Here is a 22,749-nt window from a genome sequence, read left to right on the forward strand (position 1 = left end):
CAGCTAAACACTGAGCATATGGACAAGACTCACTAGCCAGACACCCAAGAAAGAATTCTCTGCGGTAACTCAGAACCCACCCCATCTAACATCTCATCACAGGCCATTGTGCACATTTACTGCTAGTAGTCAAAGATCAGTCAATTGCCAAATTAGGTTGTCCCATCATATCATCCCCTCCATAAACTTATCAAGCTCAGTCTTGAAGCCAGCTAAATTTCTTGCTCCCCTGCTCCCCTTGGAAGGCTGTTCCAGAACTTCACTCCCCTGATGGTTAGAAACCTTCATCTAATTTCAAGTCTAAATTTCCTGATGGCCATCTTATATCCATTAGTTCTTGTGTCCACACTGGCAATGAACTTAAATAATTCCTCTCCCTCCCTGGGATAAATGTATGTATTTGTAGAGAGCAATAAACAAGCCAAGCTCTTTGAGTCTCCTCTCATAAGGCAGGTTTGCCATTCCATGGATCATCCTAGTAGCCCTTTTCTGCACCTGTTCCAGTTTGAATTCATCTTTCTTAAATATGGGAGTCTAGACTGAACACTGTATTCCAGATAAGGTCTCACCAGCGCCTTGTATAATGATACGAACACCTCCCTATCTCTACTGGAAATACCTTGTCTGATGCATCCTAGGACCTCATTAGCTCACAGCCACATCACATTGGTAGCTCATAATCATCTTGTGATCAACCAATATGCCCAGATCCTTCTTCTCTTCTGTCACTTCAAACATGCATCTCCAGTTTATAGCAAAAATTTTTATTAGTCCCTAAATGTATGACCTTGTGCTTTCCACTATTACATTTCATTCTGTTTCTATTACTCCAGTTTACAAGATCATCCAGATCTCCTTGTAGGATATCCTGGTCCTTCTCTGTATTAGCAATTCCATGACGCCCTTTTTGTTGTTGGAATCAGAAAGTGAGCAAGAGGACCTCGCTTCCCAATGATCTTCTCACCCACCAGATGGAGCCCAGCTTCAATATGGACATCGGGTTCACCACCCCTCTGACATACAGCCTCCCTGGTTTGGGCAACCGTGGTACCAACCACCAGGCCCTTTCCCAACACAAAGGCTGTACTGGGACCCCTGACAAGGCAACAGGCCTCCATCATCTCTAATGTGACCTACCAACAGCCGAGAAAGTATCCTCCTTCAACTGCTGCCTTGAGGGCTTGTCAGCGCCACAAATGGGCAAGGGAGGAACCGGAGGTTGAAGTTGAAGAGACAGTCACTCCTCTAGCCCACTTATTGTCATCACCACCAGATGAGATGGTGATGCTCCCTCTTGACTAAACTGTTCCAGGATTTGGCAGCGAGTGGCAGAGGCACTCCAAATACATTTACAAGAGGTGTCTGAATTGCACTACAAGCTGAAGGACATTTTACATTCCTCCACTTCCCACAGAATGGCCCTCCCTATTAATGAGGCTCTACTGGATCCCACCAAAGTGATATGGCAGACTCCCATGTCAGTCCCACCAATTTGTAAGAAGATGGACAAGAAATATTATGTGCCAGCAAGGACACGGAATTCCTGTTCTCCCACCTGCCTCCCAATTCGATCATTGTGGACGCAGTTAACTCTAAAGGCTGCCAAAACCACTCTAAGTCCACCCCTTATGACTGGGACTGGAAGTGCTTGGACTTATTTTGCAGGAAGGCGTACTCCTCAGCCACCCTCCAATACACAGAGCGAACTATCAAGCATTGTGGGCCAAGTATGACTATCAGAACTATGGGAAGCTTAGTTCTTTTATTGAACAGCTTTCCAATTCTCATAAATATCAATTTAAAGCCTTAGTTAATGAGGGCCAGCTGGAGGCGAAAATGTCTCTCCAGTCTGCACTTGATGCAGCTGGCACAGCAGCATGTTCTATTTTGACTGCCACTGTGATGAGACGGGCCTTGTGGCTTCATTTCTCTGGCTTCCCCAAGGAGGTCCAAACGATGGTGGAGGAGATGAAATTATTTACTGAAAAGACTGATGCCTCCCCCACACGTTAAAAGATTCGAGGGCCATCCTTCGATCCCTGTAGGCCTGGTTATAAAACAAAGTAAATCCCTCAGCCACCATTCAAACCTCAGTCACAATACTCATCCCAATATCCATCTCAGTATGCACAGAGATCATATGAACCCCAGAGGAAGAAACCCAGTTTCCCCAGGTGGAAGATGTCAGATGTTCAGTCTTCCCCATCTCTACTCCTGACCATTGATGAATCCCTCATAGGATGGGGTACGCATTTCAGTGGTCAAACAATATAGGGCAAATGGTCTCCAGTCTTCACATCAACCTGCTTGAACTCAGAGCAGTTGGAAATACATGTGCTCACTTCCTTCTGCTGGTCAAAACACGCACACAAGGGCCATGACTGACAAAGTGGCCTGCATGTATTACATAAACAGTCAGGGAGGCGCGAGATCTCACTCCCTGTGCCTAGAAGCACTAAAACTATGGAACTGGTACATCTACCATTCTATCCTAATATTAGCAGCCTACTTGCTGGGAATAAACAACATAACAGCAGACAGTCTCAGCTGCAAATTCCCACACAACCATGAATGGGAGATAGATTCATTGGTATTCCATGACATATTCTGACAATTGGGGACCCAATAATAGACCTGTTTACTACTTACCAGAGCAATAAATGTCCATGATATTGCTCCAGAGTGGGGACCAGATGACAGACCATGGGAGACACTCTCCTCCTTCCATGGGACAACGGCCTTCTTTACGCCTTCCCATCATTCCCTCTGATGTAGAAAATCCTGCTGAAGGCGGGGGAGGGGGGGGGGAGAGCAAACATCATACTGATAGCTCCCATCTGCCCCAGACAGACGTGGTAACCTTAGTGCCAGCTGTAAAAGCTAAGGTTACCAATGACTCAGTTGCTTCTTACCTCCTATCACAGAATGAGAAGTTCACACTCCATCCCAGCTTGTGGTTCTACAGTTCAAATCCTGGCTCCTTCATGATTCCAGTGCATAGAGACATCTTGCTCTGAAGACACGCAAGAAGTGTTATTGTACAGTAGGAAAGGAACTATTTGCCGTACCTATCTATAGAAATGGAAGAAATTTCCGATCTGGTGCCAGCCCAAATGTGTCATCTCTCCTACATCCACCTGATCCCAGACTACCTCTTGACTCTCAAGAAATCAGGGCTCTCTATCAGTTTGCTGAAAGTTCATCTAGCAACAGTTGCAACTTTCCATGAACAAGTAGAAGGATACTCAATTTTTTCACATCCGACCAGAAAGAGGGTTCTCAAAGGCATAGTGAATCTCTTCCCACAACCCAGATTTCCCACTCCTCAATGGGCTCTCAACCTAGTATTAAAAGGTCTGACATGGCCACCATTTGAACCTAGGGCCATTTGTCATTAACTCACTTTTCATGAAGACGGTGTTCCTCATCACCCATCACTTCCGCAAGGAGGATTGGGGAAATAGCAGCTCTGATGGCACATCCTCCTTTCACAGTGTTCTTCCCTGACAAGGTCACTCTTAGACCACATCTGAAGTTCATTCCTAAGGTGACTTCTGCATTTCACAGAAATCAACATATTCAGCATCCAGCCTTTTATCCCAAATCCCATCTGGATAATAGGGAAGCTGTCCTCCATACACTTGACGTGACGAGAGCCTTGGCCTTCTATTTGGATAGGACGAGAGCCTTCAGGAAATCTGACTCTTCCTCTCCTTTGCAGATAGGTCAAAAGGTACAGCAATTTCCACTGAGAGACTCCAAGTGGCTTTCGGGCTGTATTAAACTCTGTTACCAATTGCATAATGTAAAACCCCCATCTTCAGTATGCACACGTTCTGTGAGGTCAGTCTCCTCATCCGTCGCCTTCTCCAAGGGTATCCCTGCATCATAGATCTACAGAGCAGCTACCTGGGTATCTGCACACTATGCCATCCTGCGGGATTCAGCTGCAGACGCCAAATTTTGTGCCACTGTACCCTGTCATCCACATCGGACTCAACTCCAAAGTCCCGGCCTCCAGTGGTGGGCCCTGCTCGGGAGCCACCAGCAGTGGAGCATCCATAGGGACACTATTCGAAGTCACTCACCTTGTGCAGTAACGATGGCTCTTTGAGATATGTGTCCCTATGGGTGATCTATGATCCATCCTCCTCCCCTCTGCTTCAGCGTTTGAGTTTTTGACTCTGTGGTAGAGAAGGAACTGAGGAGGGATTGCCCATGCATGCTGGCTGGCCTTGTGGCAGGCGGAGCGCAGTGGGATAGACAGCTGCCAAAGTTTTCTGATCAGCAGCTCAGGAACACAGACGCACCTACAATGGAACACCAATAGGCTCATACATCTCAAAGAACCATCGTTACTGCACAAGGAGAGTAACTTCTTCGCTTCCATATACTACTTTTTGGCATGGTCAGAAGTGAGTGGGTCTTCATGGAGGAGCTTATCCTCATGTTTAGTGAGAACTGATCTGCATTTATATATTTGTTCTTTAAAGAATTTCCTTATGGTAGCATTAATCTCAGTGGATTGCCCTGAATCTGTTTGTCACTGAGTTCTCAACTGCTCACCAAGCCAAAAGTAGCACACACTGTTTGACTTACATGGAAGCAGTGTTAGCTAAAGTCTTCTTTTTGTAGTTGCATCACTGGAATCAGTACAGTCCTTTGATCAGTTCAACATGTGGATTTACAGATGCCACGAAAAGTCACTACTAAGGATGGATTTTTCACACATGGGTTTTGTGACCCTTATTCTGTCTCTTCATATACAGTAGCTGCTCAAAGTGTTTAACAATGGTTGCCTTTCTATCCTACATTGTGGGAATGAACCTTTGAAAGAAACTATATTTCCTATTGTAAATGCCTACAGAAAAATTCATTTAACTAGAATATATAAACTGAAGGCTTGCCATCAATATAAAAATCACACTTCTGTCTGAAAATCCCTTACCTGCAGTAGTTACAAGTCACACCTAATGTTACTGTGATTGAAAAACTAAAAAAGCCTGAACAGTGCCATTTTTTTTATATCCAGTTTTATTTACATTGTGTACTTGATAGATCTAAGGTACAAGAATTTTCACTGTTTCCCCTGTTTGTTTTTATTTGGGGGGAGGGGGTATTTCACTCAGTAACAGGGAAGAGAAACATATTTTTAAGAAATAGGAAAAAGATGATTGTGAAACTGTCCAGGGTTGTCCTAGAATGACTAGAGACAGATATGGCACCTGAAACTACTTTAAATTTCTTTAAATGGACTAGATTTCAAACTGAGTGTCCCTTTAAACAAAGATTGCTAAACTGTATTAAAACAAGCCACCTGAAAAATATTTTGAGATCTTCACTGATGTGAATATTGAATCTGTGATCATGGTGGGCATCCATTCTTCTAATTCCAAGGGGAAATGCTGACTAATAACTCGTTTCAAAAGCAGAAAGATCAGACACAGAGAACAGCAGGAAATTTCCACACTTCTTTTGATAAGAGATGAAAGTGTTGCATGGGTGTATATAGTGAACTACTTTTTTGAAGGGGAAGGAAGGGGGTAAATAGAAAACTTTCCAAAAAAGCAGTGGAAAACTTCTATTTCTCCTGCTGTAGCTGCTTGTTGTTGGAGTTCATCTTGGCTATCTATCACCAGTATCACAATATAGCTTTTCCTTGCTGCATTATTTATACTTAAATATTTTATATAGAGGGAATCTTTAAATAGTAACTTATGATTTTTAGTCCAATCTTATTGGTTCAAATTTTTCTTTAAATATTCTGTTCTGGGCCCATTTAAAGATGTAAGTCAATTTGGACTCCGTTTGCTTAGTCTTGCCCTTTTCTTCTTTGTTAGAGAATATGAAACCAAAACTCTGTTGAACTGAACATAGCATTGCCTATGAAATATACTGGTAATGAAACCCGTTCCATTTAGACTTTTTTCTGTTGATTGTCAGGGATGGTGTGGAATAAATTAGCTCGGGTTTGGAGCTATTTGATGTTGTAATTATTTCATTGAAACATTTCAGTACAGTGACTTAAAATAGTAACAATGAATCCGATATTTATGATGGGTTGTGTGGGTCATTTCTTGTATTCAATGAATACTGATTCTCCTCTTACAGTTTAGTGGCCTGTGTGAAGTCTGTTGGTCACAAACCAGTTCCTAGTGGACACAAGTGTACATGGCAATGTTTGACATTTTTATAGCATCTTTATTCAAGGACCTCAAAGTCTTTTAATGGACTAAGCCTCAATATTAGTGTGCACGTTGGCAGTCTCAGCAGAATTACACTGTTGGAGTGGTCTGTCCAGAACAAGTTGAGCACACTTTTGGGGGTCTGATGCAGGCGGAATCTTGCACAGCTGTGGCCCTTGCTACATCCACTCTGGGTGTAGAGGACTTTGGGGCAGACAATCCAGAACCTTTCACCAGCGCTACATACAATGAAATGTTGAAGAAGGGGCAGCAGTGGACCAAGACTGTGTGGCCTTTTTATTTTTTGATGCACATTAATATTCTGGTATATAAAATTGGCTTTGGTTGTATGGGAACAGAAAACTAGTTGCTGCGACACCACTGGTAGCTTCTTAAATATATTGCATTTTTCTTAGCCTCTTCGGATTGCTGCTCTGAATCTGAGATACACTAACTAGTTCCCCTTTCTTTTCTTCCTTCCCTCTTTCCTCTGTTACCCTGTAAACAAACAAAAATCTAGCAAATGGAAAGGTGACAACAGCAGCGTTAGCTCACTATGCATCAGCCCAGATGGAAAGATGTTACTTTCAGCTGGTCGAACTATCAAACTATGGGACCTGGAGACCAAAGAAGTCTACAGGGTATGTGAATTTTTTTATACTAGACCTAAAATAATCCTTCCCTGGTTAAACTGATCTTGTGTGGCTAGTATTTCCTGATGCAGCATGTCCAAATTGTGTTCTGTACAAAGAAATAATTCAGTCCAGGGGCTACTGGAAGTTGCTACTATGATGATACCTTTAACTGTGGTTTTGACTTACTGACAGTTGAATGAGGACACTAAATTCCTTGGCTGTGTCTGAGTGTGCTGTCAGTAGCCCCTGTGCAAACTATTAATATAAGCTCGTGTGACTCCGTTACCCAGGATGCCTTTTTTTGCATGTTCTCCTAATTCTGAATACAGAGACATGAAAATAGACCAAACCAGCTCCTTTCAGATATGACGGTGGACTCTGCCTTCAGCAGCGACCCAGTGTTATGAGACTTCAGAACACCTTCAGGCAGCATTTTCCAATCTTAATGTAACCGGCTACTTTATTAATCTGTTACCAAAGCAGGTTGGGAGGCATAGTAGCAAACAACCTGTTTTGTATACAGACAAAAACCCGGTCTAAACAAGTGGAACTTAATTACTTGATGGTAATCTCCAATTAAAAATTCTGGGTTCGTTGACTGACCAGCATGCTCAATTATAGGCTAAAAAGGAAAACAGGCCTTCATTTTGCTTGGAAACGACATGAAAATGTGAATAGATGGGGGAGGTAACTTTTGGCAGGAACAGCAGTACCTGTGTAACACTGCCTCATGGGGTAGTCCCACAGGAGACTTCATAAAATACAGAAGGCTATTGGGGAGAATTACTTTCTCCTTTAATGTTTTTCCCAGCCTGAATTTTCCCCTCAGTCTCTCTTCCTTGTGTAATCCCTTGCATTTCTCTTGATGAATATCATGAGGTTCAAGAAACCCTTCATAGAGTTTTATAAACTCAAGGCAGCTGGATTCTAGTGCTAATAGACAGCACCACAGAAATGTCTTGACTTATTCTGTAATACTTGTATTTGACCTGTGCAGCTTGCATAATGTTCCTCGGCATAGCTTAAACCTCAAAATTTTGCCATGACTGCTCTTCACCATCCCATCACAAGTAAAATTTCATTTCCCCTAGAATTTCACAGGCCATGCAACAGCAGTTTCGTCATTAATGTTCACCACAGTACGACCGCCGAATGAAAGTCAGCCCTTTGATGGAATTACAGGGCTCTACTTTTTGTCTGGAGCAGCACGTGACCGGTTACTCAGTGTATGGTATGTAGGTTTTTCTTGTGAAAATCTGTTGATATTCATTATTGAGCATAGACTCATCACAAAAGTATGAACTGAATTCTGTTGCTCACAGATAAACAGAAGGGTTAATCTGGATTGATGTGATGGGGGTATGTTCAAATGTGGTTTCAACTCACTGACAGTCAAATGACATGAATTTCCTTGACTGTCTGATGAGCATTCTACCTGTAGTCTGTACTCAGGTCTCTAATACATGCTATGAGCATGTTACATGACCAACTTTTGTTCTTCTTTGTGTCTTATTTTTAAAAAAGTGGGTATGTCAAGGTAAACATTCACATTTTCTTTGCACTTTGGGATTGTTTTGTGTAAGAATCCTGGGTAAGTTTTCGTAATTTGCAGTTTTTGGGCTATAACACTTTTTTAGGATTTTAAGAAAACCTGACATATGTCATGGTCAGCTCTGAATAATGAAAATACTTCTTAATTGATGGTTAGCCTTTAATCCACATAGGGCTGGATTGTAGATGGCCACTGTTTAGGGGCTTTATGTTATTGTGCTTTCCTTCAGTAATGATGCAGAGGATAGCAGAGTAATGAATGTTTTTTCTTACTACACTACTTAATATGCGCTGTTTGTGTCTCCAGGCAGATCAGATCAGATAGGAAAGAAAAGAATGCTGTGATGTCTTTTACTGTTACTGATGAGCCAATCTTTATTGACCTGACAATGTCAGAAAGCAAAGAGGAGGTAAGAGAAATAGTTTGCACTTGTATATTTTGGATTCAAGTTTTCAGTGCTGATTTCTTGTTAATGTTGGAAGAAAACACACACTAGTGTCTGGTAAGCAAGAATGAGTGTTGAATGTGAGTTGATGGGTTTGAGAACTGGTGGTAGGGAGTTACACAGTAATAGCATTCAGACTTCCCTCCCTTAAATATTTTTCAGTATTCTTGTTGAAAATGTGAACTGGCTCTAAAATGGAAGCAATTTATTATCAAACTATCACTTGCCACATCTTGTAGCACAAAATAAGAACGTGTTGTTACAAGATACAGTCAGGTATTGCCATGGTTTTCCTAAGATGAGGTAAGGAGAATTCCACTGAATTCTGAATGAACTACAATTTAATATATTGTATCAGATATTTATGCATTCCATAAGTCATATTTTTAGCACATTACAGTGCTCTGCAGGAAACTTCTTCATGAAAGAATGGGGAATTGAAAGCAATTTTATTCACAGATGACACATCTGAAGCATGTTCCATAACATATTTCAGTCTCTATTTAAACCCCAATGCCCTTTCCTAGAGCCTTCACTTTCCTTCTTAAAATGCACTACTTCAAGCCAGGTTTCCTACTTTTTCCTTTTGTGCCTGTCTACTGTAGAGATCTCAGACAGAATATGATATATTATATGCATATGGCCAAAGAGGCATGTTATGGCTGACTTTCTGCCTCACATACATGTTCTTTTATAGAAACAGCATCCATGTAGATATGCTGAAAATCCTGCTTTATTAAATTCCACTTACCAAACCTATGCCTCTCAACTTGAGCCCAAGCTATTTTAGTAGGATTAGCCATATCAGTGGTACTTCAGTAGATTTAAGTTCCTACCATACATCATGAGAAATTAGCATATTACTATGTATCAATGATTGGAAGTTTGTTCTCTGATCTAATAAAGACCATATGTGGTGACTTTCTTTCAGCCTGTGAAGTTAGCAGTTGTATGTAGAGATGGACAGTTGCATTTGTTTGAACACATCTTAAATGGGTAAGTTGGTATTTTAAAAATTCAGAGTTCTGAACTTGCATTTAAGAAGAGCCTGAGGATACTGCAAGCCAGTTTAGTCATTTACAGATATAATCCTATTCAGGTCTTAACTGTTACATCCTGGTCATAAAATAGGACCTAATCTCTTGTACACGATGCTTGGTTCTCAGAACTTGTGTTCATAAAGTTGGTACCCTGGGTATGTAATTATGGGAGACAGATATCTAATGGCTAGAACAGAGGGCTCACAATTTAATCTCCTGGGTTCTGTGCTCAGCTCTACTATTGACTGTCACATTATGCAAGTTGCTTAACCTCCTTATGCCTCGCTTAACCCACCTTTAAAATGTATAAACTGTTGAGATTGTGTTGATTGGAGATCTGATGGAATGTGCTGTAGAACTGCAAAGTATTAATGTTTTTAGCTAAATCTGTTTTAATAAAATAATTTCTTTTCAGGTACTGCAAAAAGCCTTTAACATCAAATTATACTATACAGATAGCAACGTCTGGAAAGGACAGTGACTCTACACCAAAACCAGTCCCTATTCTAGCAGCTGCATTTTGCTTAGACAAGCAGTCGTTGCTGCTTGTGTATGGAAACACCTTACAACCCATCATTGAGAAAGTGGTATGTATGGCCTACTGGATTTGTTTTGTAAGCATGTAACACAAACTCCCAAATGCTCTCTGAATGGAGGAGTCTTTAATTTGGCCTTGCATAGTGAGGTAAAGCAACTCTTCTTCCAGTGCTTGTTCATGTCCATTCAAGTAAGTGTGCTGCATGCACAGTTTGTCGGAAAGTTTTCCCTCAGAAGTACCCGCAGGGTCGGCCTGGTGCCCCCTGGAGTCATGCCTCCATGGCGCTTTATATAGGGTCCTGCCAACCCTCCGCCTCTTCAGTTCCTTCTTGCCACCAGTGATGGTTTGGTTGCTGGAACGTTGTTATTCTTGCCTAGCAAGTGCTCCCCTCGTTATTTTTATAGCTTAAGTACTATAAATAGTTTACACTAACGAACTACAACTATCTAAATTAATTACCCTGCTTTACCAGGTCATTACCCTCCTCTTCCCTCCGGGGAAGGGGTATGCCTGATTTTAAGTCCGGTGAGTCCTGCTTGAAGCCTATCCCAAGAGACGACCTGCACTCGGCCTGTCTGAGGTGCCTTGGTGAGTCTCATTTAAAAGAAAAGTGTAAGATTGCAGGAACTTCAAGCCTAGGACTCAAAAGGAGCGCAGTCAGTGACTGAAGTTCCTTTTAGGGGAGAAGACCCTTTGATCTGCAAGCAAAGACCATGCTCGCTGGCGTCAGTGCGAAGCGCCTCAGCCTCTGTGAAGGAGCTGGCAGTGAGAAAAGAAATGGCACCGCAGGGCCTGGTGCGGTCAGGACAACGGCATCGTTTCCATTCCCAGCAGAAGAGAAACAGAGGCAGTCTGAGTCGAAGCCTGGGGAGGCTAGCAAGGTGTGATCCATGCTGGGCCATTTGAGCCCCCAGCCTCTGTACCATTGATGCCGGGTCAAAGAAGAACCTTGTTGAGTCCGGTACCAGTGGACACCCCGCATAGGGAAACAGAGGAGGAGAAGGATATGCAGCTTTCCTCCACTACAGAGATATTCGAGTCAGCCAGGGAACTTACTGAAGAGACTGCTCCTCCATTGCCACCTAGCTGCTCTCGGGGTCGTGATCTGGTGAAGAAGAGACCTATGGTGTGGTCCAGGTGCAAAACCGGCCATGATGGCTAGGTTGTGGTCCCCCCTGCACTGCTTCCCCCTCCCCCCCCCGGGGTTGCTGAGTAGCGAACAACTTTCATCAGACTCTGAGGCAGAGTCTCATGCATCACAGGTGAGCCAGCACTGCAGCAGGCAGCACAGATGGGAGACACAACCCTTTGCGGTACCTTGGGCTCCGCAGTGGCAGATGCCAGCTCGATGGCCATTTTGGACTCTGTGGGCATTCCATCAGGCACAGGGGTTCCTGTCAGCAAGAACCCGCTTGCTTGCTTTGGGAGTAAGAGAACGAACCTCCCGCTTGGTGGCAAGTGCTTCATGCAGCACCGTAGAAAGCTCGGACCCCAGCACCAGTGCCGACAGCATACATGATCCCGGCACCGAGGATGAAGAGCCAGTACCAAGTCATCCATCGGAAGCACAGGATTTGGGGGTCAGAGCATCATCCTCCTCATCACCGCATGAGGTGGTGCCTGGGACCCTGCCTATTCCAGTTCCGGACGACAGCAGAGCAGAGCGCACCAGGAGCTGCTCCGCAGGGTCGCACGGAACATGGGCCTGCAGGCGGATGAGATTGTCAAGGGAGTGGATCCTATGGTGGATATATTAACACCTGAAGATCCTTCTAGGGTAGCACTTCCTCTAATTTAAGATGATCAAGGACAACACTGCAGCCTTGTGGCAGACACCTACCTCTCTTGTCCCAGTGGTCAAAAGAGTTGAGAGGAAATACTTTCTTCCCTCTAAGGGGTATGAGCATTTTTATACGCATCCGCCCCCAGCGTCGCTCATAGTGATGGTTGCTCATGAAAGGGAATGCCAGGGCCTGCAGGGTCCCACCCCGAAGGCAAAGGAGGCTAAGAAGTTAGACCTCTTTGGGAGGAAAATATATTCCACCGGAGGTCTCCAACTTCAGATAGCTAACCAGCAGGCTATCCTAAGTAGATATGCCTTCAACTCATGGCTGTCTATGGAAAAATTTGCAGTCTAATTGCCTCCTGACTTCAAGACAGAGTTTGCAGGACACGTTAAAGAGGATAAAATGGTATCGAAAGCATTACTGCAGGCAGCTCTGGACAGTGCAGATGCAGCTGTGAGAGCAATGTAATCAGGTGGCGATGAGACGGAGCTCTTGGCTCCAAGTATCGGGTCTCCTGCATGAAGTGCAGGTCACCGTCCAGGACCTCCTATTCAAGGGGCCAGCACTCTTTTCCTCCCAGACTGATGAGAAGCTGCACAGTCTAAAGGACTCCCGAGCCACTCTAAAGTCCTTGGGGCTTCATATACCAGCCCTGCAGAGGAGACCATTCAGGCCGCAACCCATGCCCCGCTTCTACCAGGGCTTGTCCAGGCAGGATTCAGGTGGCCAAAGGGGTAAAAGCAATAATAGACAAAGGTCCCAAAATCCCTCTTCTGGCAGAAGCTCTGGTCAACCAAGACAGGCCTCGGGGAGCAAGCAGAACTTTTGAGGACACGCCTGAGGACGGCGTAACACTCAGTTCCCTGAATCCACCCCTATTATTTTCACACCGTTTATCTCATTTTCACAGTGCATGGTTCTGGATCGCCTTGGACCAGTGGGTTCTTCGCACTGTGAAACTGGCATATTTTTTCCAGTTTTCCTCACACCGCCCTCCCTCCCCTTCCCAGTTCCTCTTCAGGGACCCCACTCATGAGCAACTCCTTCAAAAGGAGGTGCAGGCGCTCTTACAAGTCGGAGTGGTGGAGGAGGTCCCTTGGGATCTCAGGAAAGGGGTTTTATTCCCGGTATTTCCTAATCCCAAAAATCAAGGGGGGGCCTCTGCCCTATCCTCAACCTTTGAAGCCTCAACAGATACATGAAGTTGAGATTTCATATGGTTACCCTGGCCTTGATTATCCCTTCTCTGGATCCGGGTGATTGGTACGCCGTCCTTGACTTAAAGGACGCGCATTTCCACATGGCCACCGTTCTGGACCACAGGAGATTCCTTTGCTTTATGGTTGGCCAAATACATTACCAATTCATGGTGCTGCCCTTTGGCCTCTCAGCAGCTCCCTTTGGCCTCTCAGCAGCTCCCCGTGTATTCACCATATGTGAGAGGGGAGAGGGGAGGAGAGTACAAGTGTTTCCTTACCTCGATGACTGGTTTAGTCAAGGGACAAATCAGGGCTCAAGTGGAGTTGGATGTAAGGTTCATCAGGGCCACATTCGACAGGCTGGGCCTGATCCTCAATGTCCAAAAGTCAACCTTGATCCCCACCAGGCAGATAGAATTTATCGGGGTGTTGCTGGATGCAGATCTAGCCAGAGCCTTCCTCTGAGTTTCGCGTCCGTGCACTGCGGGACCTCATAGAGACCCTGAGATGATACCCACACATGATGGCTCAGAACTGCCTGCGATTGTTAGGGCACATGGCGGCATGCACATACGTGGTATTATATGCAAGGCTGCACCTCAGGCCCCTGCAGAGTTGGGTAGCTACGGTGTATCGCCCAGCTTGTCACAGCGTAGATAGAATAGTTTCCGCCTCTCTCCCAGTGCTGGAATCCCTAACCTAGTGGTGTGACTGGAACAATGTATGCATGGGGGGGGTCCCCTTTTCAGCACCTCAGCCGTCAGTATGCCTTGTGACAGATGCCTCAGCAATGGATTGGGGAGCCCACTTGGGGGAGTTAAGAGCGCAAGGTCTCTGTCCCAGTCGGAACTCTCACTTCATATCAATGTGAGGGAGCTGAGGGCACTGTTTATCCTGTCAAGCCGTCCGGGATCATTTGGAAGGCAAGGTGGTATGGGTCCTTACAGACTGTATGACAGCGATGTTTTATGTAAACAGACACGGTGGAACTTGCTCCTCTCCCCTGTGTCAAGAAGCCCTCAAACATTGGAGCTTCTGCATCATTCAATCGATACACATGGAGGCATCGTACCTATCGGGGGCGTAGATCACGTTGGCAGACAATCTCAGCAGGTCTTTTCTCACGTACGAATGGTCCGTCCGTCCAGACGTGTTGAACACCATTTTTTGAGAGGTGGGTAATTCCCCGAGTAGATTTGTTTGCCACAAGATCCAACAGGAAGTACCTTCAGTTTTGCTCCTTTCAGAGGCACCGCCCCGGTTTGATAGTGGATGCTTTTCTCATCCCATGGACTGGGTGGCTGTTTTACACTTTCCTACCTACCCCGCTCATTCTCAGGGTTTTGTGAAAGATCAAGCAGGACAGGGCATCAGTGATCCTAGTAGCCCCCAGCCTGGCCTCGGCAGCACTGGTACACCATGCTGTGCAACTTCTCGGTAGACACTCCAATCACCCTTCCATTGCTTCCAGATCTCATTATGCAGGATCACGGGACACTTATCCACCCCAGCCTCAGATCCCTTCAACTCACGGCCAGGAAGCTTCATGGTTGAATCCCCTGGGGCTGGCATGCCCATAGCTTGTGAGAGAGGTACTTTTGGGTAGTAGGAAGCCCTCCACAAGGGCTACCTATCTGGCTAAGTGGAGAAGGTTCTCGACTTGGGTCGCCCAAAAGGGCATCCAGGCCCAGTCAGCTCCAATCCCCGTGATCCTTGATTGCTTATTACATCTGAGACAGCAGGGCCTGGCGCAGTTGTCAGTCAGGGTTCACCTGGCAGCATTTCAGCCTTCCATCCAGGGGGGCAGGTCTATCGTTTTTTTCACTAATGTGCTGATGTCACGGTTCCTTAAGGGCTTGGACAGGCTGTATCCTGCTTGTCAACTCATCCCTGCATGAGATCCCAATCTCGTTCTCTCACAGCTGATGGGCCCGCTGTTCAAACTGCTTGGGACATGCTCCCTGTTGTACTTATCCTGGAAGGTGGCGTTTCTAGTAGCCATCAGTTCAGCTAGAAGGGTCTCTGAGCTCAGGGCGCTCATGTGAGAGCCACCATACACTGTGTTCTTTAAGGATAAGGTTCAACTCCGTCCCCACCCTGTGTTTCTACCGAGAGAATTAAACGGTTCAGGAAGACCACTCAGCTCTTCATGGTGCTGGCAGAGAGGATGATGGGTCTTCCACAAAGAAATTCTCTGAGAAGAAACTGGAAGACCTCGTGCATTAGGACCTACTATGAGTTGGTGAAAGTGCTGGCCCCTAAGCTTACGGCTCGTTCAACTAGGGCTCAGACCTCTTCAGCTGTCTATTTGGCTCAGATTCTGGTTCAGGACATCTACAGAGTGGCTACGTGGTCCAGCATACATACTTTTGCCTCTCATTACGCAAACACTCAGTAGGCCAGAGACAATGCTGCATTTGGCAAAGCTGTATTCCAGTCTGTGGTTCACTTGAGTTCTGACCCCATCTCCTTGGTTTGACTGCGGTATCACCTAATTGGAATGGACATGAGCAAGCACTCAAAGAAAAGATGGTTAGCTACCTGTAACTGGTGTTCTTTGAGATGTGCTGCTCATGTCCATTCCAAGACCCACCTGCCTACTCTTCTGTTGGAGCCTACTGGCCAAAAGGAACTGAGGAGGTAGAGGGTCGGCAGGCCCCTATATAGAGCGCCATGGAGGGGTGACTCCAGGGGGGCACTGAGGCCGACCCTGCAGGTACTTCTGATGGAAAGCTTTCTGGCGAACTGTGCATGCGGCGCGCGCACACCTATTTGGAATGGACATGAGTAACACATCTCAAAGAACACCAGCTACAGGTAGGTAACGGCCTTTTTCCTGTGGTGTGTCCAATGTCCTCAGTACAGCTATCTGAAAGGGGATTTGGATTCTGCTTTCTTTCATTAAAATACAATATAGTTAATGTGGGAGGTATTCCCTGCTGTTGTTCCAACAGGCATTGCTGAGCACTCCATTTCAGCAATTTTAAAAGTGGTATTAGTCAATAAAAGTTCAGTTGAAGGTCCTCCATTACCTGAGCAAGCTCCCTTGAAAGGCATAGGAATTTAGTGACTTGGGGAAAAGCAGAACAACTATTTTTCCTGCAGTAACGAAAATTTCACTTTACTGATGTTGCCTGCTGAGTTTTTTCTCACCTGTTGAAGTAGCTTTTTGAGTCACAATGGTGTGTTTTAAATTACATGGATTGTTTCTCTTCCTCTCTCTCCATGTTAGCCCTTGAAGTCCACTGAACCGCACATATGCTTGATAAGGGACATTCAGAAGACCATGGCGCTTCAAACAGAAATGTCTGTAACAAAGGTAAGTCTTGTTTGAAAATCATCCTATTCTCTGTTCCAATTTTATATTTATAAATATTGACCTTGCATTTTAGCAGAGAAGATAGTGTTCTACATTGGTCACTTCCAAGGAGAAGTTCAGTAACACATAGCATTCCTTGAACAGAATGCATCTTATGGACTTTAACTGGTCCTAGCACGCAGTGCTGAGATGGAGATGGGGGTATTGCAGGGTAGGACCTGCTGCCTTCATCTGTGTATTAAAGATGAGGCACTTCCAGTTCTTGCCAGTTATGTGCAGATTCTTGGGTCCTAAGAAGTTGCCTTTGGATCCCTTGGGCAAGTTTGGGTGGGTAAAATTAATCCTGCCTTTTTTTGGAAATTCTGAAATGGGGTGTCGTGGCTCTTCTGTAGAGTGGCCTTCATATAGTCTAATTCACACGGATACAGCACCTGGAAATGTGAACTTGAAATCTCAGACAGCAGTGTCTGTTGAGACCACTTTCCCCCTCTGGCCCATGTGCAGGGTTCCCAGGGTATTAAAAGGGAGGTTTCCTTGAAGATACTTACCAGTAAGTGGTTTTTTGCTGAAGGTTGTTGCCTCTTGTATAATCCCTGCACCCCTTGGCAACTTTGGAGTCTCAGCTTTCTTCAGGTTAAGAATGTCTGAATTAGTGGAAAGAACAGAAGGGCAGTTGAGGCCAATTCCTCCTTTTGTACCCTGGGAATCCTATATGATGGTGTGAGTTGGCTCAATGGAGTCTCTGCTCTAGAAGATTCCTTGTATGCAGACTCAATGCCCTTATCCCACAAGTTTAAATGTATAGTGGCGGCATTTTCTCCAAGTACACTTACTGATCATTCTGAATTAAGACACCAAGAGTCAGTGGCATATTTAATTTTGCTTCATGAGTTGGCTTATTGGGTTTCAGACTACTGCATGTCTGAGGTTCTGTGAGCCAGCGGTGATCTTGTGCTTTTACGTAGTCATGAAGCCAGTGATAGACATAACAGAGTGAAAGCTATAGGGAATCTTGGGCTTGCTGTGATGACCTCCATCTTGGTTTTGCTTATTGCTGAATTCCATGAAGACACATTTCTCTTGGCTGTATGAGCATGCCTTCTGGAGACTAGTTCAATATGTCATGCACTTGGCACTACGCTAGGAACATCTGTAGCTAGAGTAGGTACCAAAACCACATCTGCTGTACTGTAACATTAACCTGAAACTGGAGTATCATATTTTCCCTACTTCGTCTAACGCTTACTAGAAGTGAGGTGATAAATGGAATTTGCTACAATCATTATAGTATTGTATACTATACAGGGGTGGCCAAACTGTGGCTCATGAGCTGCATGCGGCTCTTTTACAGTTAGTGTGGCTCGCAGAGCCCCTCTGCCCCCCCCCCCCCCCTTCTCCGCCTACCAGGCTGGGGTGGGGAGCTTGGAGCTTCTGCCTTGTGGCAGGGTGGTGGGGCTAGAGGATTCTGCCTAGTGGGATGGGGAGCTTGGGGGGGGGGGGGAGGGGGTCAGTAAGTTTAGCCACCCCTGGTATAGTATTGGTGCATTGACAGTCAGGTTCCCAGTAAGCAGTAGTGCTATCGTATCTCAAAGCAAGAAGGATTAGGTGGGGTCATTGCTTGAATGGATGACCTCTAAGTAAAAAGCACGTCTCTGCAATAAGTGATGATTGCAACTCTGTGTCGTGCTTCCCTGCATCAGTACTGATCCAGTGTGATGGCTGTGCTGGCGGAGGTGCTGACTTTCAATTGAGACTTACAGCTTAATTTTCTTGTGTTCGTTAAAGATCTCATGGCATTTCTTTGTATGATAAAGGGTTGCTTATTCAGGCATCCTGGCCTGATTTAATTCAGATACTTGTATTCTACCTCTCTGAACGTACCCTAGAGTGGTGGTTCTCAAACGTATTTGATTGCACCTCCCTTCTTTGTTTCTGTAGTAGTTTATGACCTCCCTTCCCCCCCCCCCCCCCCATACATATACTGATGAAAAAAAATCAACATGCAACTCTCACTAAATATTAAAAACAGTAAGGCATTGTTTCAAACAGAGTCAACGATCCATTGTAATAAGAGCAAAAATAAAACTGCAGTTGTGGTCGATGCTTACAATTAAATGTGCACACCACGTCATAGCAAATGGATTAACGTACAGATGGCAACGACTGTATATAAAGCCGTGCAAACTTAACAGAAATCCATCAAAATGCACAATACCATCTGAGGACCTGATGTGTCTGAAGGAATCGTTAGTTATTGCTGTGTGCAAAATGTGTGCAGTTAAGGTTTTTTCCCCCCTAAAGCTTATCTCACTCTCCAGAATATGGTTTGAGAACTTCTGTCCTAGAGTTCCACTCTGATATGGTATTCTCTAATTGCCCTGAACTGACTGTTGTATGGTGCTGCTGTTAAATGGTTGCTGCCTTTCAGTGTTCCTTGTGTATAGTTTGTAGATGCTATATATAGTAAATATAGAAAATCTATTTCCAGCAAAGATTGTTTCTGTTCTCAGGTGTAATTAGGAAACACTTCCTCTAGTGGGACACCATGGAATATACATAAATGCTTCTCACTTGGTGTATAATTAGAATCATAGAATCATAGAATATTAGAGTTGGAAGGGACCTCAGGAGGTCATCTAGTCCAACCCCTGCTCAAAGCAGGACTAACCTCAGCTATATCATCCCAACCAGGGCTTTGTCAAGCCTCAGCTTAAAAACCTGTAAGGATGGAGATTCCACCACCTCCCTAGGTAACCCATTCCAATGCTTCACCACCCTCCTAGTAAAAAACTTTTTCCTAATGTCCAACCTAGACCTCCCCCCTGCAACTTGAGACCGTTGCTCCTTGTTCTGTCATCTGCCACCACCGAGAACAGCCTAGCCCCATCCTCCCTAGAACCCCCTTTCAGGTAGTTAAAAGCCGCTATCAAATCCCCCCTCACTCTTCTCTTTTGCAGACTAAACAAGCCCAGTTCCCTCAGCCTCTCCTCATAAGTCCTGTGCTCCAGCCCCTAATCATTTTGGTTGCCCTCCGCTGCACTCTCTCCAAATTGTCCACATCTTTTTTGTAGTGGGGGGCCCAAAACTGAACACAGTATTCTAAATGCGGCCTCACCAATGCCGAATAGAGGGGAATAATCACTTCCCGTGACCTGCTGGCAATGCCCCTCCTAATGCAGCCCAATATTCCATTAGCCTTCTTGACAACCAGGGCACACTGCTGACTCATATCCAGCTTTTTATCCACCGTTACCCCCAGGTCCTTTTCTGCAGAGCTGCTGCCCAGCTCGTTGGTCCCAGTCTATAGCTGTGCATGGGATTCTTCCTTCCTAAGTGGAGGACTCTGCACTTGTCCTTGTTGAACCTCATTAGATTTCTTTTGGCCCAATCCTCCAGTTTGTTTAGGTCACTCTGTATCCTATCCCTACCTTGCAGGGTATCTACCACTCCCCCAGCTTAGTGTCGTCCGCAAACTTGCTGAGGGTGCAATCTACCCCATCCTCCAGATCATTAATAAAGATGTTGAACAAAACCGGCCCCAGGACCGACCCCTGGGGAACTCCGCTTGTGACCGGTTGCCAGCTAGACATGGAGCCATTGATCACTACTCGTTGAGCCCTATGCTCTAGCCAGTTCACTATCCATTTTATAGTCCATTCATCCAACCCATACTTCTTTAACTTGCTGATAAGAATACTGTGAGAAACCGTATCAAAAGCTTTGCCCAGTTACAAATATTTAATTGAGTTAGTTCAATAAATGATCCAGTGGGATCAACCTTAAACTTGATTATAGGACTTTCCTGTCTTAATACCAGATATGGAGGAGATATTAGTACATGGCAGGGAATGATTTTACCATGTGCGTGGGTCTGAAACAATAAACCAGTGTTTTGTACTATGGAAAACAAACATGAACATCTTTCCTATTCATGTATGTGTGTGGACGTCTCTTTTTATCACTAGGTAAAAATGCCTGTTGTGAACAAAGAAGCCAAAGTTTTAGTGCCTGGAATTCCTGGACATAGTGCAACCATCAAATCCAAGTCCTCTGGAATGGAGAAAATGGAAAGCAAAAGGAAACCTGGGGACAAAGAGGTAATCAAAGTGCTTTTAGCAAGCAGCAATAAGGAAGCCAAATTGGGCTGCGTGTCCCTTTTTGGCCAAAATAATCACCCTGAACTAACTGTGATACTATCACTTGATGTGAGCAAACTTCATCTGGGACGAGCTCCCCGGCAACTGTTACTGATGGCAGTCTAGCATCCAGACCCTACACATTGCCCGCAAGTCTGCCATGTTGTTGTTAAATAACTTTGTTGTGTTCTTGCCTTCTCTCTGCTAGAGCATGTTGTTGTGCTTTGAACCCCTACTTCTCAGCACAGACTTAATCTTATCCTTCTCCATTGCTGCTTGTGCCTCATTTCCTTCCTGAATGTCTCTGCTATGCCATGAGAGATGGAGAACTTGTCCTGCTTAAAAAATATAGCAAGAGCGTTGACATCAGGAACAGTTGCAGAGGGTCCAGTACTCCAGTTGGTGGCTCAAAAAAACACTTGAGAAAACACAATTAATGACAGTGAGTCCTAGCCTTATGTATTTGGTTGCAAATTGTTTTAAGTGATGCTGGCCTTATTTCTCTCTCCTGCAGGATAGCATTGAAGACCGTCTTGGTGCAATGGACATTGATACGGTGAAAATAAAAACACAAGGTGGCCTTCCACAAACTGACAGCTTTGCGGTGCTTTTGGTTCAGGGTTTGGAAAGCAATGATCCTGATATCTTAAATGTAAGTGTTATAAGAGTACTGTGTGATGCTCAAGTTATTCTGCTTAGAGTTAAGAAGTTGCTTCTTGTGCATACTGTGCTGTATGACGATTGCCATTTGCTTTCTGGTGCTTTTTGCATTTTCCCCCTGCCTTGCAGCATTACGGTAATGCTATTATGCTTATTTGCCATGCACACTGCTTTAATTGATGACATTTGCTACATTTTTTCTATTTTATCTGCTTTGCAAGATTTCTTCTGGGTTCCCACCCCCTTCTCCCCTCAACTGATTTCAAAGCTAATCGGTTTGTTATAAACCATAGAAAGAAAGGTTGGGCTGGAAGGGACCTTGGATGATCTGCCTCAGTGTGGAACAATGAACTAGCACCAAATACAATATATCTATACCATCCCTGGCAGGTGTTTGTCTAAACTGTACTTAAAAACCTCCAGTGATGTGGATTCCACAGCCTTTCTAGGTAACCTGTTTCAGTACTTAACTATCCTTATAGTTAAAATATTTTCCCTAATATGTAACTGAAGTTTCCCTTGCTATAGATTAAGCAGATTGCTTCTTGTCCTACCTTCAGTGAACACGGAGAACAATTGCTCACCATCCTCTTTGTAACCTATTGAAGACTGTTATCAGGTCCCCATCAGTCATCTTTTATCAAAACTAAATATAATCTTTCCTCACAGGTCAGGTTAAAAAATGGTTATGTAACCGTATCTATTCTGTAGTGTCACAGTTCACCTGTCCTTCCAGTAATATTAATAATGTGGCACTTTGTCCTTTTGGGTTTGATTAGAACATGGTTTCTACTTCGACCTGACTAGAGATCTTCTGAGTGGATAAGCTTTGGAGAAATAAGTATTGAGATGCTCAAAAGTCAGTTGATTTAATAAAACCTGCTGTTGGGTGTGTGTAGGAATGGGAGTGTTAAATATTTACAAGAAGTTGGTGCTACACTGGAAGTCCTGAGTCTGAAGTCCTCTATCCACAGGACAGGTGGAGCACAGACAGTAGCAAGGAAAACTTCCCTGCCTCCTCCAGCATGCCTCAGCCTTAACACGGAGTGGCTACATGATGGATGAAATGAAGTTGTGTCCATGACCCAATCATTCCAGTATTTTTTCATGACTGCTAAATTTACTGAAAAAACGAGCCCCTCTCCTATAATTTGCAAACATGCAAGCAGCTTTTTTGCATATCACTGAAAGAACTTGCTTGTCTCTTTAGAAAGTTGCCCCATAAATGACTCTTCCATGCTCATCTTCTCTCT

At 44.6% G+C, this 22,749-nt stretch overlaps 1 protein-coding gene and 2 non-coding genes across 3 annotated transcripts in view; all 3 read left to right on the forward strand.

The window, feature by feature from the left end:
* WDR43 (WD repeat domain 43) overlaps nt 1-22,749 on the forward strand; it is a 43,614-nt gene that overhangs the window by 13,775 nt on the left and 7,090 nt on the right. The window contains exons 4-11 of the mRNA XM_067564806.1: nt 6,706-6,826; nt 7,912-8,051; nt 8,679-8,781; nt 9,749-9,813; nt 10,273-10,444; nt 16,614-16,700; nt 20,666-20,797; nt 21,351-21,488. Of these exons, the coding sequence (XP_067420907.1) occupies nt 6,706-6,826; nt 7,912-8,051; nt 8,679-8,781; nt 9,749-9,813; nt 10,273-10,444; nt 16,614-16,700; nt 20,666-20,797; nt 21,351-21,488 (958 nt within the window). The remainder of the gene's footprint in view (nt 1-6,705; nt 6,827-7,911; nt 8,052-8,678; nt 8,782-9,748; nt 9,814-10,272; nt 10,445-16,613; nt 16,701-20,665; nt 20,798-21,350; nt 21,489-22,749) is intronic.
* On the forward strand, nt 6,969-7,052 carry LOC137164574 (small nucleolar RNA SNORD53/SNORD92). Its single transcript, XR_010923126.1, has one exon. It is a non-coding gene; the product is annotated as a small nucleolar RNA SNORD53/SNORD92 (small nucleolar RNA).
* LOC137164577 (small nucleolar RNA SNORD53/SNORD92) lies at nt 17,719-17,796 on the forward strand. The gene has a single exon (XR_010923129.1). It is a non-coding gene; the product is annotated as a small nucleolar RNA SNORD53/SNORD92 (small nucleolar RNA).

Source organism: Emydura macquarii, unplaced genomic scaffold, assembly GCF_026122565.2.
Source record: "Emydura macquarii macquarii isolate MOO-44397 ecotype Brisbane River unplaced genomic scaffold, CSIRO-AGI_Emac_v2 contig_2676, whole genome shotgun sequence".
In the NCBI taxonomy this organism is placed as follows: Eukaryota; Metazoa; Chordata; order Testudines; family Chelidae; genus Emydura; species Emydura macquarii.